The following is a 2,068-nucleotide window of genomic DNA, read 5'->3' as shown; positions in this document are numbered from 1 at the left end:
TAGCCAGGCACCGACGGATTTCCGACGTCACTGCTCTGCAATTGTGATGCGAGAACAGCATCGTCTTGAGGTGATCCTTCGTTTGAAACTTACCCGTTCGGTCGACGACCGTGAAGGTGAAGAAGGGTTCACCTTTCACGTACGAGATCGGCGGCGACATCCTCGACGCCTCTTGACGGTCCCGCTTTTCCCAGGACGAGAGGATCAGAATCGGAACGCGGCAATCGCGCCTCAACCGAATCTTCTGGACCTACGTGATGGTAGTCGTTTGCCCCGATCAGCACCGGCACGAGTCGGTACGCCTCGTTCTGCGCAAGGAAGAGGTGCCATTTCGATGCATCCGGGTTCTTGAGGCGCCTGTATATATTCCGAGGAGGATTTAGTTACGAGGAACAGTCGAGACCTCGCAAAAGCGGCAACAGAGAGAGCCTGAAAGTGCTTACCTCTGCAACCATTCCGAAAAAAGGTCCGAGTTCCACAGCACGTTGGCGCCATGCTCGGATGTCGCGTAGACGCACTGGATAACGTGGTCTGCAAACTCGTTCACGAGGGATACAACGGCATCGACAATGTTGACATTGTCGTGATAGTCCTACAGGAAGCAACGGCTATGAGTCCAGGCTCGCTTGCAAGTGAGAGTGCTCCGACTCACCGAGCATTGCACGTGAAAGGCCGAGTTCGGCCAACCGTCGACTAATACGCATGTCATCTGGGCGTCGCCTTTCCTCTCGACGTCGAACAGCGGACTGAGGTCGTGACCAGCTTGCCGAGACTTTTCGAGCATTCGGGACCGGAGCACGGGCGTGAACGGCTTTTGCTCGTCTCCTTCGGCAAGGAACCCTTGGACCCCTTTCGTCGCCATCAGAGACGAGTAGCCTCCAAGGGTCTCGTCGCGCGACAGGTCCGGCGCTGAAGCTGAAACAGATTGAGCTGCGGGGACCAAATCATCTGATGCGGTCGACGTTGCGATCCGCTTCGCAGGCGGTTCAGGCGTCTCCGCTTCCGAAGGACGCTTGCGTGCCATAGGATCCAACGGGGACACAAGTGTTGGTGCCTTGGACGAGAGGGACGACATCGCGGGCAAGCTTTCGACCGTCGAGTCGGCCGCAAGAGAACGCGTGGGGGTTTCGGCTTGCTCGAGGGGAGATTCGAGCACAGTGGTCGGCGTCTTCTTTTGCGGCATTCGCGGATGAAAGAGCTCACTGGTGCGACGAGGTCCATCCAGAGGCGATCTACCAACGCCGGAGGAGGTCGACGGTGACGGCTAGACTGCTGGTCGAGCGGTCGCAAGCAGAGACGGCTTACGCACGATCGAGAGGGAGGGACTCCTGCCGCAGAACGTTTCGCAGGCGTTCCGGCTGTCGCTGGCGAATCGCGGATCAGCAAGTGGCTAGACATCCCTGAACGTGAAATGTACAATGTGGCTCACTGCTGGTAGTCGGCTGCACTCGCTCATTGAGAGAAGGCGAATCGTGCTCTGTTGAGGAGAAAGCTTGTCAAGCAGAAACAATTCAGCCGGGTCCCTGACGGAGTGGTATAGTACGACCTTAAGAGCTGCAGGTATCGCTTGCTTGTTCAGCTGGCTTCGTCAGTTTTGACGCTGAAATAAGCACTCAAGGCTGATGAAGCGCGCCGCCGAGTTCGTAAAAAGGGGGACTTGCCGGCAGGACAAACGCAGATTTGCGAAATCTTGCACCAGGAATCGGCGTTGCGAGGCACGCGGAGAGCAGCCCGCTGAGCATCTGGAGAAGGCTCAGCAGGCAATGTCAGCTGGTTCGGGATAACGCACGAGCTTTGGAATGTTGCACTTGCCGAGAAGGCCATGCGGGCGACTCAGGTGAGCAGCGCATGGCCAGCCACCTTTACCATAATCACTCGTGCTGGTTGGATCCTTTACGAATCAGCCACGCGGATCCGACGAGAGGCGCGAATCACATCTCACCAGGGGAGTCTTGTCGAGGTCGGCAAACGATGAATGCACGCTGAGCGCTTCACCAACAACGTCGTAAAGCTGATCCAGGAAGTATAGAACTGATATCTCGACATCTCTGGATCGAGCCCGTTGGCA

At 57.0% G+C, this 2,068-nt stretch overlaps 1 protein-coding gene across 1 annotated transcript; it reads right to left on the bottom strand.

Moving 5' to 3' along the window:
• Positions 1–27: 27 nt before the first annotated feature.
• Positions 28–1,183, bottom strand: JCM15063_005227 (uncharacterized protein; the record flags this gene model as incomplete). The annotated part of the gene is made up of 5 exons (XM_076681652.1): positions 28–35; positions 94–184; positions 255–357; positions 444–592; positions 653–1,183. The coding sequence occupies 5 exons, from the start codon at positions 1,181–1,183 to the stop codon at positions 28–30; spliced, it is 882 nt and encodes a 293-aa protein (XP_076531219.1).
• Positions 1,184–2,068: the final 885 nt, after the last annotated feature.

This window comes from Sporobolomyces koalae (assembly GCF_050403365.1).
Source record: "Sporobolomyces koalae JCM15063 DNA, S_koalae_JCM15063T_v1_ctg103, whole genome shotgun sequence".
NCBI lineage: Eukaryota > Fungi > Basidiomycota > Microbotryomycetes > Sporidiobolales > Sporidiobolaceae > Sporobolomyces > Sporobolomyces koalae.
Note: the sequence above shows the minus strand (reverse complement) of the source record. Positions and strands in the feature narration are given on the sequence as shown.